The sequence below is a fragment of the Saccostrea echinata genome, unplaced genomic scaffold (genome assembly GCF_033153115.1).
Source record: "Saccostrea echinata isolate AGI-Se365-2 ecotype Australia unplaced genomic scaffold, CSIRO_AGI_Sech_v1 ptg000010l, whole genome shotgun sequence".
NCBI lineage: Eukaryota > Metazoa > Mollusca > Bivalvia > Ostreida > Ostreidae > Saccostrea > Saccostrea echinata.
This window is the reverse complement of record NW_026889759.1, coordinates 3,762,313-3,776,041: the sequence shown is the minus strand read 5'-3', so window position 1 is coordinate 3,776,041 and position 13,729 is coordinate 3,762,313. Positions and strand designations below refer to the sequence as shown.

Here is a 13,729-nt window from a genome sequence, read left to right as displayed (position 1 = left end):
TTGGTTCAGATAGGCCTTATAGTTTTTTGGTAATGGATCTTCTCCAAAAACTTTAACTGGTCACCCATCTGGAAAGTGTAGGTCAATCCAGAATCTTAACTTAATCTGGTAGTGTGCATCTCTTGATGCATCATCCATGCAAGTTTGGTTCAGGTAAGCCTTATAGTTTCTTGGTCATGAACCTGCCACAAAAACTTTAACCTTTTAACTCATCTGGAAAATTCCTGGTGTAAGGGAGATAATTCAAATTACTCATCACTTCTCTGTTTTCAACATCTAGTATTTTTATGTTCTGTATTGCGGTATGTTCATGTATTTTCTTGTCCTCTTGAGTGTTACAAAGTATGCTTGTATCTATGTTATGCCCCCAGTGGGACCATGATTGGCAAATAAATTCTATTCTATTCTCTTCTTTAGTCACTTTAGAAAGAAGCTGCTCCAAAAACTTAAACTTGGTCACTCATCCAGAAAATGCAGGTCAGATCCATCTGAAGCAAGCCTGATAGTGTGCATCCTTAGATGTATTATCAATGCAAGTTTGGTCAATATAAGGCTTATAGTAACTTGAAAATGAGACCTGCTCCAAAAACTTTGACCTTCTACAAACACATTAACCTGGTCATTCTTTAGCTGTAATTGCAGCATCTGAAACCTTGACTGGTACAATGAAACATACTAGAACCATCTTCCATGCATCTCTGATTAATATAGGGCATAGAAGTATTTGAAAAGAAATCTGCTCCAAAAACTTTAACTTGGGATGCCAATGCTGAGGGTATTACATAAGCTCTCCCAACTTTGTTGAGGTGAGCTAAAAATTATTTCTGTAAACAATGTTCTCAAAACTATGAATATTCTAGGTTTATATTTATACTGATGCTCATTCATTGACACATGTATATACAGTAAATGTACTGATGATTTTTAAATTATTCACATTGCAATGCACATTACACTGTACTTCTGTAAAATCATACTGTTCATGTTTATTAACACTGTATTGGAAGACAATTAAAGTGGACTGTTGCCATTATTGAAGAAATGGCAATTAAATCTCAACACCAGTGTTAAGTATGAAATTTCCACATTTGATCACTATTCAGTACTCGGTGTCACAGAAACACGAGTCCTGTAACTGGAAACTTTGGATAAGTTGACTGATCTAAGCACTAAGTTCTGGATTCCAGAGGTAGCTTGCTTGCAAGCTCTGAGTATTCTCTTATGGACGTAGACGTTGCTTTACTTTTGACTCCATTTAAACTTCGAACCTGTATAAAGATAATGTAAATGTATTAATTAATCAGTATATTTTTCAATACGGTATCTTTATCATTATGGAAGATAAAAAGCTGATTTAAAATAAAAATATATAATGTAATCTAAACAACAGTTAATCACTATGGCATGAAGCATTAGTCAGGATTAAATTATACCATGGTTTTGGTGTCCAATTCCCCCTGCTTCTGTGCTAGTCCCCAAAGTTTAGCTGCCAGGGAAAATAAACTCTGCTCCCTTATATCTCCATGAGCAATAATTGTCTGGAACAGCTCCAAGGCAATGGTACATTGTCTTTTGTGCATCTAGAAAAAAGAGGAGCCAAGTCCATTCACAATTTCATTAAATATGAAGGTAAGTTTCTGAAAATGTTTATACATGTATTATGTTTCCCCCCTCCCTTTCCATATTCTTTGTTTCTAAACTATGGAAAGAAATCATTTCAGACATAAAAATCACCATTAAAGTGAGCCTGTAATATACATTTTTTTGATCAAAAATAATATAATTATACCGACCCCAGACTGTGCTAGCATTTTTAGATGGTTTAAAACTTCCTCTACCAGTGTGCTGCACATTGTCTTTATTTCATTCAGAAATTTGGGGTCTGATCCATACATTGAATCATTGGCATCAACTGGAAAAAAGAAATGAAACAGTATAACAGATCTGATTAAAATCCTTTAAATTTCCACAAAACTTCTGCAAATAAGAAAATCCTTTTCATTTTCTAGTAAATACATGTACAAAAGATTGTTTAATTTCTCTCATTTGTTCTCAGAACAATTGTATAATGTTCTCTCTGTCCAAATTATATCCACAACCCATTATAGGACCCTTTTCACTCAATTATTACTCTATGTACATTTACATGTATCTCTACCATCAAAAAGATATAAAATCCCATCCTCTACTCTCACTAAAAACAAGTTCTTCCTGCATGGAACATTTATCAGCCCTCTCCCACTCTTAAGGATAGTGTTCTCTGTTTACAAATGTCACTATCTGGTAAGCAGATTTGCTGTACAGACAAACAGATATCTTATTTACCTTTGTCTGCATGATAGATGTAGGAGTCTTGACTCATGGCTGACAATAAGGCTAGGACCCTGGTGTACACCAAAACTTTGGCATCTGATTGTGGCTCCCATGTATAATTCTGTATGATGTTCAGGAGGCCACGTAACAAGTATAGCACCCCTGCATCAGGGTTGTCCTATAAATTAACATTCCCATGAATATGACAACAATTTGTCCTAAAGTACAGGTATCTCCTTGAAGTACTGATAATAAAACTATAGATCTTAGTGTACACATGCATGTTAAATTCTCATACTAGAGCTTTTAAAAGTTTGAATATCTTTATAAAGCATAGTTTCTTTTTCTTACACATGTTAAAAAGGAACATGAAATCTTACAGGAACAGTTAGTAATGTAGACAGGAAATTATAGATGTGTTCCACCAGCAATGGCTCAGTTGATCTAGCTTTGTTTTCAACTTTTAAAACTTTAGGAATATCCGGAATAAGAGAGATGAGGGCCTTATAGAAAGCATCAGCTGAAAATGCCATTTCAATGGTGATACACTGTTCTTTGATACAATATACCCAGTATAATATTTTACAAAAAAAGCTCTACATCCTAAGAAAAATCATAGAACCAAAAGCTACACCAATCTAATGGTGTCCCACCTAAAACATGATTATTAATAGCTCAGAAAATATTTTTATGAATTCACAAGATTGATGACTACATTTGCATAATGATGCCAACATCAGCTGACTGCTAACTTCCTGTCACATGGTACAGTGTATATCAGTGAATAACTGATGATTGACAACACACCTTGGCTGTAGCATTGATTTAACAGTGCACACTGTCCAGATAGAAGATATAGTTGTAATTGTGCCATCGGGGACTGCAGAGAGGGAATGGTGATGAAACAGTAGGCAGCACAGGCCTGAAAAATAGGGCCAAATTTTGGTCAGTGATGCCATTTTTCTAATCATGGTATATTTATATGTTTAAAATGAATGCCTTACCGTATAGGCAGAAATTTTAGCGAGGATTTAATTTTGGCAATTTTAGCACGGGTGTTGAGATTGCTAAAATTAAATATTGCTAACAATTTATTACGCATTAGAGGTAACCGTTATCTTTCTATGCACCATAAAATCGCTAAAATTACCTCTCGCTAAAATTAAATACTGATTTTTAAGGATAAATCGCTAAATTTGCGTCTCACTAAAAATTCCACTTATATGGTATTTTCTACATGTAGATCAAATAAAAAGTTCAGTATACCCTGACAAAATTGCCTGTTTTTCTGGAGTGGTTCCCCTTGACCACTCTTCTAGTCTCCATGGATAGATTGTTTACATTCTAGAAAAAAGTACAAAAGTCACTTTTTTAAATCTTGGTAAAAAGGTTATCCAAGGAAATACTCAAGAACCCTTACTTTTCAATATGTTTTGCAGACTCTTGAAGTGACAATTCGGAAAACACACACACAAACGTAAGAGAATCTGACCTGTATAAGTTGAACCAATACTTGATCCAAGTTACTGAATGAGGCTCGACACTCCACATAAAAACTAAGCTGTTGTTCAAAGTCTCTCCCAAAGGAGATGTTACAAACAAATCCACTGATCAGGTTACTTATCATCTTCCTCTCATCGTCCAGTGTTAAAGCACTGAAAGATGAAACAGAACGCAAAATACAGAAACTGAATGCACGTTACAGAAACAGAAAAAAGGCTACATCATAAAGTTATTCAATTTATTTTTTAATTCGATATTGAACACTTCAAAATGAGTATTGTAAACTTACTTGACTGAATCATGCATGGTTTTACAAATGAACATTAAGGCATTAATTATCACAGGGTCATTAGTTGGTTCCAATTGATATCTAAAAAAATAAATTAAAAGTATGTTGTAATAATTGTTGATCTATTAAAGTCCTGGGGTGAGTTCTAGGTTGCAGCTTGAACCATATAGGGATAAAAAGCCTTAATTTATACAGTGCATTTAATAGAGGATATCTAGTCTAGTAGACTAGCTGCTAAGATCTATAGCACAGCCCTGGATTCATGTATGAAATGGCTACACTTCTGTTGACTATATAAAATAAATATTTGAGGTTTTCCTTTAGAACACTTATAGTAGACACTTACTTTACAAACACTTCCATGATGTTCTTACAGACCTCTACTTTAACTGATTCTTTTTGAAACATATCGATGAATGGTAAAAATTTTTCCTATAAAAAATCACAATATCGTAATAATTTAAAAAATAAAATAGATTCATAAATTACATCCTGAATCTGTTATGAAATGAATAATTAATATTTGCACTACATAATTAAAACCTACTATAGAAAAGAGAACAGAGAAATCATGCAAGTGTGCCAGTATTTTGGTGACCACAGACTGAAGCTGAGGGTAGTAGTCTTCAAATGCTCTGTCTGGTGTCATGTGTTTAATGATGTCCGCTAAAATCTTGTTCACTTCCTTCTTCTGCAAAACAACACAAGGGATATGAGATACTGCTCAACTCATGCTCAGTCAAGTTCCAAGAGATCTTAAATGCTATCAAATCCATTTAAGTTTTTTTATAATCAATTTTTTTAACATAGGCAAAAAAATATTTTTCATTTTTCTACCTACCCCAAAATGTTTTACAACATACTCTATCCAGATCTCTGAACAACCAATATAATCCTGAAAAAATACATGTCATTCAAACACATGAGACACCTTGAATTGTTCTAAAATTGACCCTACTTATCAATAAAAATCAAGCATTTTATAAAATCAAATTAACAGCCTGATCTACTTCCACTGTCCTAAGACACAACTTACCCCAGGGTTTTTAAGTTTCATCACAGTTTTCCAGACCTCATTTAACACAGCCAGCTGTTGATCTTCGGGAGGTTCAGCCATGACAAGACAAAGCCCCAGTGTTCGGTACAGGAAATGCTACAATGACACAATACTATAAAGGTGACAGTCTCCAGAAAATCACAGCAACAGAGTACAAGGGGGAAAAAAATTAGGCACTCTCTACCAATATCCTAAAAGAATAGAACAAACAAACAGTTGAGTTTCTCAAATGTTCTCTCATGTTATTTCAAGATTCTTTTTTTAAGTCATTTTAATGATGTAAGACTACCATGAGTGATTTAATGTTTTGAGAGAATGATGTATACCTTTGGAAATCCTGTTTCTTCACACTCCTTTATCATCTCAGTAAATTGCACAGCACGGACTGCCACAAACTCAGGCTTGAAGGCCGAGATAATGGAATTCAGGAGTAAAGCACTAAAAGAGATGTGATTGAACTATGCCCTGTATTTCAGCATAATTTTACTCCAGAAATTTTTTGTCAATAAATCATAACTAATAAATTGGAAGAAGTTTACTCATGGCAAATCATAAAACACATATGCACAAATTAAGCACTGACTTCAGAATAAAATTATATTTTAGTTAAAGTACATGAATCAAAAACAACAGGATCATCAGAACAGACAGAAGCCCAAAATATGGTGATCAGAAAACCTCACTAGAGCTTACATGTATGCATTGTTAATATTTTATATATTTTTTTTTACTTGCTTCATATGAAATAGCATGTTATTTTAACTTTAGACTTTTTACCTTACCTATTACAATGCTTCTTTGATTTCTGTAGTACTTCCATCAGAGTTTTCTCTGATGATTTATTGGCCAGACACTGTAGAAGCCAGTCCAGTGCTGGAGAGAACAAAGTCAGGTACTTGGGCATCTCTACTTTCTGTACAGCCAGGGTGTTCTGTACTGTGTCACTCTGAACCTGAACAAATTAGCCATACTGTAAATCACTTTTTATCCGTGAGAACTTTATTTTCGCATAATTACGCGAGACGGTGTGCTTGCGAAAATATCATTCTCGTTTATAATAATATTTCTTAAGATTATATAGAGTAGTAACAACAATTCAAGAAAATTTTGTCTTGCTAATAAATTGTCTACATCGAGAAAATAAGGGTCGCAAAAATTTAGTGTTCTACAGTATATGGAAATATTCTTACGGATATTGAGAAGTTGTAATTCTTTTGATGTTAAAAGGAGGAAAATAAGCCTTCCATATATTGTATAAAAGGTATTGTAACAGACGTGAACAACAAAGCAACCATAGATACAAACCTGACTGTAAGTTGACAAAAAGTCATCAAAACAAGGCATCAGATGATCACGTATCTGAGGAGCTACCAATATACCAACCTACAAAGGGTTAACTGAAGGTGTAAAACATGGTGATCCAAAATTATCTCATGAAATACATGCACATATGTAACTGCTACAGAAAGTGAAGAAATGCAGAAAAATCTTACTCTGCTTAAGTAACATCTGGCATATATGGCTACCAGAGGATCACCAATCCCTCGAATCATGTCTGCCAGCCTAGTTAAAGCCTCATTGTATTCCCTAAAGAAAATGATAGAATACAGATAAGGAAGTTTTCAATAAATTCTTAATTATTAACCAAAGTCTAATAACTTTTGTGCTTTAAAGGCAAACATTCCATAGTAGGATGAACAGTGAAACTTGCCTATTCCAGACACCACTGGTTCCAAAGAAATTTGCCGAATTAGACAACATTTTAAGCAATTGAATTTATTAAAGGGTCTTAATGTTTACATCATATTAGGCAAGATTTCGGAACATCTGAATTAGACAAGATTCACAGCATCTCTTTTTTAAAAATGCTCTGTCAAATTAACTGAATAAATTCTCAGATAAATCTTTGGAAATTTTATAAACTTACCCAGCATTCAAAAAACTGTAACATTTCAAAATGGCAACTTCCACATAAAACCTTGGTATCAATTCTCTTATAGATGCAATTTTGAAAAACCAGTTCCGACAGGTTTCTTTGGCACCTTCTGACACCATTTCAGGAGTGAAATTATCTGGAAATAAATGCTTGCTGAAGAAAAGGTTTCCAAGTACTGTTTTCATCAGTAAGCTAACTACGATTCACTGTACAATAGATCATACTAGGTAGCCCACCTGGTAAAGGTCTTAATACTCCACTTCCCGATGGAAGGTACATAGCTTTCTCTTTCAAACGGTCATACACAAGTCTACCTACAACCAATAAATATTGAAAAAAAAATTGTAATGATGGTCAGTCATTTCTGTATTAATAATTTATGCAAAAAATTATTCGAACACTTCATTTGATATACATGTATTAGAGAAATCAAAGACCAATAGAAATCTAAAAATTTCTGCAATCAGAGCTACAAAGAGCAAAGCAACTGTCTGAAACATGCAATAAAGTGGTACGCATGTGCATTCTTTGTTCACCTCTATGTTGATCAAATAATGAACTAAGAATTACCAAATGTATCCAAAATATCTGTGATCAGCACAAATTTACTAGGGTAGAACTGTATTACAGATACATCTGACAAAAGTTTTGCACTCTGAAAAATGCAAATTATATATGTACTTCGAATGGAATTTCAAAATCAAAGAGATAAAATTCATATTCTATATAAATTTTATCATTATTATCTGTCGAAGTAAAATAACCATACAAACAATATACAGTATAATACTATAAAATAAATTTAAAATTAATTTGATTATCAATATTGGGTCATCTCAACTTTAACCTATCTTTCATACCTGTATGGCAATTTTGAGAGCTTTGACTCTCTGGTCATTTTCCCAGGCTGTGATCAGTTGTTGATTAAGTTCTTCAATTCTCTTGACATAATCCTGTTGACTAAGATTTAACATTTCCTGCACTGAGCCATCCTCAAAATCATCCAGTTGTTCCAATCGATTGCGAACTTTATCAGATACTGTTGTGCTTGCATGTGTTTTAATCACCACTGTAATCAAAGTGACCAAATCAGATTTTATCACATGTTTACTCCTTTATATTCATAGGATATCATTTTCATATCCATGGTTGTGATGTCACAATGGTTTTTGTGTGAATTTGATCAAGTCAAATATTGTGGATTTACATGTAGAGAACGTGGTTAAACATGAAATAACTGTGTAAAACGTGTGATAAAAAGAATCTCCCATGGTTTGTGGTTGGATATGATTTTTTTATCCAACTTGTGTGTTTTAACCCCTCGCCAAGGCTTGTGGATAAAAATATATGATTTGGATAAAAATCCTATCCAACCACAAACCATGGGAGATCCTATATATAATTAACAGTTTCTAGGAATTCATGAACAATATGCTACCATCCTCTTTGTAATAAGATATTTCTTTGCAAAACTCATTTAACATGTGCTGACATTTAGTACATGTCCAAAGTGTAGACCTACTTTTCTCTTTATCTGCAGATGAAAGAAAACTTGTAGTGATTGACAATTTTTCTGATGTTGTATACTTGGTGAGAATCCCTGCTTTCTTTGTTGACCATGGTTCAAATGTTTCATCCAACCCATTTTCAGACTGAAAGACAGATACAAATTCCAGCACATTTTCTTATTATAATTATCATCTTCTTCCACAGAAATGATGAAAACATAAATTTAACCTTTGTTCTGGTGCCACGTGGTGCTTGGCTTATTCCTTGTGAGGCTATCTGTGATAATGGGTCTGACCCTTCAAAAGATGTGGCTAATGGTCCCATGCTCAATGGGTCAACAAAACCTGCTGTTTTTACATCCTCTGACTTTTTCTTTATCTGGGTACCTCTCTTGTCTGCCTTCACATCTGTAACCTAATTTAGTAAATACAAAAAATGACTGTTTTATGGAGCAAATGTGTCTCCTGCAATAGCAATTTTTAGAGTACATTAAAGGCCAGGGTCACAATATCAGTAAAAACTATGGAAATTTATGCATGCTCTTGACATGATATTCATATAGAATATGCCAAACATTTCAAGTGCAGTTAACATTTTCATACTAGAATTTAGCAGTGATAAATGATAATATATACATTTTTAATACATCAGGCTAAATGTTCACTTTAAAGGTCCTAGATACATGTATGCAATTAAAATTTGCTTTATATCATGCATGAAGCATAGCTATGCTTTAATAAATAAAGCATAAGAAAGACCTTTCTTCTATGTCAATACATCTGCATAATATCAAATTCCTCTTGCAGATCAAAAGGTACTCATGTAATTGATTACAAAGCAGAGAACTGAGTAATCTCTACATGTCCCTCTGCTTAGCAGGTGACACAAAAATTATCAGAAGAATGAAATGTTGACATGATCGATTTTTAGTTCATTTTCATTTGTTTAATTCTTACAGTGATGCTTTGTAAAGGATGTGATGGAGCTGTTTCTGGAACCAATGACTTTTTCTGGAATTCTAAATCGTAATTTCGTTCCAGCGGTTGCCTGTAAAGATATAACCAATGAAATATCTTTGTATGACCATAACTGAGATCCTTTCAAATGAAATAATTTAGAGAAAAAAACTGTTATTAATAACATGACATTCATCACAATGTGTTTGGATTTCTCTGGTTAACAGTTTCTCTCTTTTGAGAATTCAATGAGTCAGCACAGTCTCTGTTGATGAAGACTGTGTTGATTCATCAATTTCTCAAAAGATGAAAGTGGGCGTATTAATCAATGGAGTCTCTTTATCTTAAGCAAGGGCCTTTTCACACTAAATTTTCCTTTTCAGGTACACAAACTGTTATATCATATAAACTGACATTAGATGCTATGTGTCTAAAGCGGATAATTGATGAGATAATTATAAAAGATATTATCAAAAGCTTAAGATACCATTCGTAGGTAGCCATTTTGAATGTCACATGACATGAAATTCACTGCATTGTTTTCGTACTTGTCAGAATTTATCATATTTTGATAAACCAAAGTTTTATTAATTCGTGGACACTGCCAGTATTAATAAAAATACTTTACACACACTCAATTTACATTTGTTAACTAATATAAATAACTTGTTATTCATTTACTATAATCCGAAACTAAGGACACCTGTTACGTCCATATGGCGGATGCGGGAGAAAACGAACTCTCTTTTCTTCAACAAATTGGAGATGTATTAAAAAGGTAGTCTTATAACGTGGCACTAATAAGGGTCAGAAAGCAAATTTTAGTAGAGAAATGTTGTTTGATATGAATGCTGACGAGTTGTATTGAATAAGCGGTGGGTAAAAGCAAATTGGTTGATTTCTCCAAAAACGCATTGCATTCCTGTTCACTATGCTAACGCATAGCTCATGGCTTGGTCAATCGAGTGATTTTTATTGACTTTATTGATAAAATTGCGAACTCCTGTGATTTGCCCCAAGTGGTTTTCTTCAAACATACAGTGTGCTTGATGTTTATTTAAGCAAAGTCGTTTGATTAATGAGTATTTAGATTAATATAATTATTGAGCACCTTAATTAAATTCAGTTATAAGTTGCTGAGAATGTCAGACACCTCGGCCAAATGACACCTCGGCCCATTAACATTTCGGCCCAAAGACATCTCGGCTCAGACACCTCGGTCCAAGATTTAAGACAGGTCGGCCTATACATAAGACACCTTGGCCCACGCAAAATTTTACTATGAAATATATTTTTTCCATTTAATATTGAGAATTGAATTAAATATTGATTTAAAAAAGTACATGAATAAACTATCAATTTTTTTTTGAAGAAGACCTTCCACAATCCCGTGCACATTGACGATATTCAAAGTGCTAATTGATAAGCAAACAAAATGCCTCGGCGCATCTTTTGGAAGGTCAAGTGCGTGTTATATTGATGACAACAGTACATGAATAAACTATCAATTTTTTTTTAAAGAAGACCTTCATCGATCGCGAGCACATTGACGATATTCAAAGTGCTAATTGATAAGCATACAAAATGCCTCGGCGCATCCTTTGGAGGGTCAAGTGTGTGTTATATTGATGACAACAGGGGGTTAATTACGAGCAGACTTAATTGGGAGACGGTAATTAAAGACATTTAGGGGCCTACAACCATTCAATATTTCTCATTTAATTCTTAAGAAAAACACTTCCATTCATAAATTTATTATTGTCGCTTATAACTAGTTCGAGCCCGTTATTTTTTTTCAGGCTACTTGTTTCAAAGCAAGTACGTGTGCTTTTCAAAAAGAAAAGGAAAAAAGAAAAGAAAGAAAGAAAGAGAATCATACAATGAAGTACAAACCAATAATGCAATTTATTTGACATGTTTAAACATAGTTCTTTATACGATATATAGAACTATATAAACAAAAAAATTACTTTCATTTCTTCTTTTTTTTTGGATACAAGATTAGCAGTTGCAACCATGATATTGCCACAAAAAAAATTACATTTCCCACAAGACATAGATGTTAATGAAAGACTATCTAATAAAGTTGGAAAAATAGAACGATTATCTATCAAAGCCCCCCATTTTTTTAAATTAAAAAATCGATATATCGTCAGAAAGAATAATTTCACCAATAATAATATCAATTCAAACGCTGGGTTAATCTGTTATTTTATATCCATCATAAAATTTTGCTTGGGCTGAGGTGTCTTTTATATGGGCGATGTGTCAACAATCTTGGGCTGACCTGTCAGGGCTGAGGTGTCAAGTATGTTGGGCCAAGGTGTCCTTGGGCCGAGATGTCTGTCTACCATTGCCGATCAGTGCTAATAAATAATTATTTCCAGTCCAATTTTCACGACAGATCTATGATACGAACTTTTCTTTAAAAAATCCTGAACACGGAAAAAAAAAAAAAAAACAACTTAATTAAGCTGTGTTAAAATAAAATATGTGTTTAGTTTAAGTGTTTCAATTATATTCTGACATTCTCCATCTTTTTTTCAAAGTTTGATCAAAGTAGAATAAGAATTATTAAGAATTAAGAATTAGTATCATTAAAAACGTAATCAAATAGGTGTGCCATGTAGATCACTTTAATTATATACAATAAAAACCTTTTCCATAGCACATATGCAAAAACCACAAACGTTTGTCATAGCAAATTGCCAAAATACACAAGGGGAAAAATTTGACACCTTTTAATTACAGGTAACAGATATAATCAGGGCGAAACCACTCGCTGCGAAACCACTCAGAGGGAACATGTTATTGGTGCTAACCCACCCGTTACCCTACATTCAGATCCAATCATTGTAAAACCCTTTGATTTACGGCAAAGTTTTTTTGTCGTTCATTTCGGGTATTATTTCCTTTATTATAGGATGATGATATCTAATTACCATTTTTACTTGTATTCCTGATACTTTATTTACCTTTCAACGGTTACAAACAGCCCTACGTTATCAGGTTATATGGCATTGGAATGTCAACTTTTTAAAATTTGCTGGTTAACTAAAAGATACCATACTTAAATCAGGGGAACGCACATATACTATACAGTACTGCCAAGGCAGTAGTTGTAAATTGTTTAGACATGTGGAACTCTCAGAATTGTTCATAATATATATGTACATTAGAATTATCTAACACCCCCCCCCCCCCCTTCAATTTGCTTATGAATGATATTGTTAAACCAGGTCTGAAGGACTATATCATTTTAACAATAAATAAAAATTCTGTTAAAATCTATGCTTGTGGTCAAACGTTATCTTCCCCTGATGGAATACTACTAACAAAACAATTAACAAGCAAGAGATAAATGAATTCAAAGTCACCCTAATTAATAAATACATGGTAATATCTTTAAGAAACGATACATCAATATTCGCATATACATATCTTATTCAAGCAGTACTATAGCATAATGAGTTTGTCAGGATCTGTTGTCTCTGGAGGTCCTCAACACAAGTGAGTCTGTAGTACTATACAATATAGTTTTATAAAATGATCAACAATTGTATATAGAGTATATCCAATTTTTTTGTTCCAACTAAATAAAGGAATAGGACCAATTCCTTAAATATTTCAATAAAATTAGATACAATGCATATCTGTTTTCATCTAAAGAATACTAAATTATCTGTGTGCAATAAATTTTTGTCACATGTAATGATATTTTGAATTTAGTTTTTATCAACTGGGATATCAACTAAAGTCATGCCAAAAAAACTTCCCATGATGAGAGTTTTCCATGTAGATTTTGCTTTTGAATTCTCATTCATTTTTTTTAATACACATGTACTAATTTTTGTTACATTAATTTTGAGTTTTTAATTTTGAATTTTATGCATTTTCTTTTTTCAGCATTGACAAAGAATCTCATGATGTTGTCAACCAAAAAATGACAGAACTGAAAATTAAGCTGGAAAAGGCTAGAGAATTTGTGGATAAAATGCCAGGAATTCAATGCAGCAAAACAGAGCAACTTAAACAAATTGATGTTCTTAGAAATCAACTAACAATCAAGACAGCTTTACTTGAAAAGTACAAGAATTCCGACCAATTTGACCTGAATCGTTAAGAAGTGACTTTGAACATAACTTAGTATTACATACTCAATTGAA

General features: G+C 33.2%; 2 protein-coding genes across 2 annotated transcripts; one reads left to right on the top strand and one right to left on the bottom strand.

Moving 5' to 3' along the window:
* Window positions 1–846: 846 nt before the first annotated feature.
* LOC133184176 (VPS35 endosomal protein-sorting factor-like) lies at window positions 847–10,077 on the bottom strand. Its single transcript, XM_061319085.1, has 25 exons — window positions 10,051–10,077; window positions 9,564–9,654; window positions 8,836–9,021; window positions 8,621–8,750; window positions 7,959–8,167; window positions 7,669–7,753; window positions 7,335–7,412; window positions 7,090–7,234; window positions 6,656–6,749; window positions 6,468–6,545; window positions 5,945–6,114; window positions 5,489–5,600; window positions 5,142–5,258; window positions 4,947–5,000; window positions 4,653–4,796; window positions 4,452–4,537; window positions 4,106–4,186; window positions 3,806–3,968; window positions 3,580–3,657; window positions 3,121–3,235; window positions 2,694–2,833; window positions 2,326–2,491; window positions 1,794–1,912; window positions 1,434–1,580; window positions 847–1,268 (listed from the first exon to the last, which is right to left on the bottom strand). The coding sequence occupies exons 1-25, from the start codon at window positions 10,065–10,067 to the stop codon at window positions 1,170–1,172; spliced, it is 2,904 nt and encodes a 967-aa protein (XP_061175069.1). The 5' UTR covers window positions 10,068–10,077; the 3' UTR covers window positions 847–1,169.
* Window positions 10,078–10,269: 192 nt separating this feature from the next.
* LOC133184175 (mediator of RNA polymerase II transcription subunit 9-like) lies at window positions 10,270–13,686 on the top strand. The gene is made up of 2 exons (XM_061319084.1): window positions 10,270–10,341; window positions 13,470–13,686. Exons 1-2 carry the CDS (start codon window positions 10,280–10,282, stop codon window positions 13,684–13,686), a joined length of 279 nt encoding a protein of 92 aa, XP_061175068.1. The 5' UTR covers window positions 10,270–10,279.
* The last annotated feature ends 43 nt before the right edge of the window (window positions 13,687–13,729 follow it).

Coding starts and splice junctions, on each gene's coding strand:
- LOC133184176 (XM_061319085.1), bottom strand. Junction 8,751..8,835: donor CACGTGGCACCAGAACAAAG/GTTAAATTTATG, acceptor TCTGTCTTTCAG/TCTGAAAATGGGTTGGATGA. Junction 5,601..5,944: donor TCAAAGAAGCATTGTAATAG/GTAAGGTAAAAA, acceptor CATCTCTTTTAG/TGCTTTACTCCTGAATTCCA.
- LOC133184175 (XM_061319084.1), top strand. CDS start 10,280: ATGGCGGATGCGGGAGAAAACGAACTCTCTTTTCTTCAACAAATTGGA. Junction 10,342..13,469: donor ATTGGAGATGTATTAAAAAG/GTAGTCTTATAA, acceptor TTCTTTTTTCAG/CATTGACAAAGAATCTCATG.